The sequence below is a fragment of the Sinocyclocheilus grahami genome, unplaced genomic scaffold, assembly GCF_001515645.1.
Source record: "Sinocyclocheilus grahami isolate Dianchi unplaced genomic scaffold, SAMN03320097.WGS_v1.1 scaffold21792.1, whole genome shotgun sequence".
Lineage (NCBI taxonomy): Eukaryota > Metazoa > Chordata > Actinopteri > Cypriniformes > Cyprinidae > Sinocyclocheilus > Sinocyclocheilus grahami.
In genome coordinates, this window is record NW_015518545.1 from 2,177 (window position 1) to 3,035 (window position 859).

The following is an 859-nucleotide window of genomic DNA, read 5'->3' on the forward strand; positions in this document are numbered from 1 at the left end:
ATTTTAATCTAAAGGCAGCAGAAGGGATAGTGAGTGACAGGAGATTCGGAGGCTGACAGCGGGATGGCCCACTTTGATACAGAGTACCAGCGCCTGGAGGCGTCCTACAGCGACTCCCCTCCCGGAGAAGAGAATCTGCTGGTGCATGTTCCAGAGGGATCCAAATGTAAGATTTACAGCAGATCCCACAGTTTTAAGTAAAGCAACAATGCAGCATTGATTGTGTGCCTATGGTATGTCAGAACCATATGCTTTTATTCTTTGGGCACGTTTACCTTAAATGAGCAATGGATATGCAACATACTTCTTACCGTTAACCTTGCTCTGAGATTTTCCATGTAATTTTGTCATAAAATTAATCAATTTAGTTATTTATTGCAGCTCCATGGCACCACATTGAAAATCTGGACCTATTCTTCCAGAGAATATCCTTTGAGCACTGAAATTAATTGCTTGATTTTGAGTTAAATTGTTTTTTTAATAGATCAAGTAGATTTACATCAATTTAGTGATTACAGTCAACAAAAGTCTTTATATTTTCCTTAACATTCAGTAAGTCTATAATCTACACCAGAAGAATGGATTCACTTGTATGCTGCTGGGAGAAATATTTGAGCTTGTGTAAGTATCAATTCATTTGCGGTATCCTTCATTAAACATTGATAGTGTAATATGATAATGCTCATAAATAGTGTCTGTAAACAATGGATCTGTGATCAAATTCCATTAACCTATTAAACTTTCATGTACTTTTCCCCATTATTATTCCAGGCAATTGGTGTTTGTGGTGGCATTCACATTGTTCCTGGCTAATTGTGTGGACTATGACATCCTCTTTGCCAACAAGTTTGTTAATCAC

General features: G+C 37.4%; 1 protein-coding gene across 1 annotated transcript; it reads left to right on the top strand.

The window, feature by feature from the left end:
* Positions 1–10: 10 nt before the first annotated feature.
* LOC107579920 (autophagy-related protein 9A-like) lies at positions 11–854 on the top strand (the record flags this gene model as incomplete). The annotated part of the gene is made up of 4 exons (XM_016265702.1): positions 11–166; positions 382–425; positions 557–621; positions 772–854. Coding segments are annotated over exons 1-4 (295 nt in total), but the record flags the coding sequence as incomplete, so codon positions are not given.
* Positions 855–859: the final 5 nt, after the last annotated feature.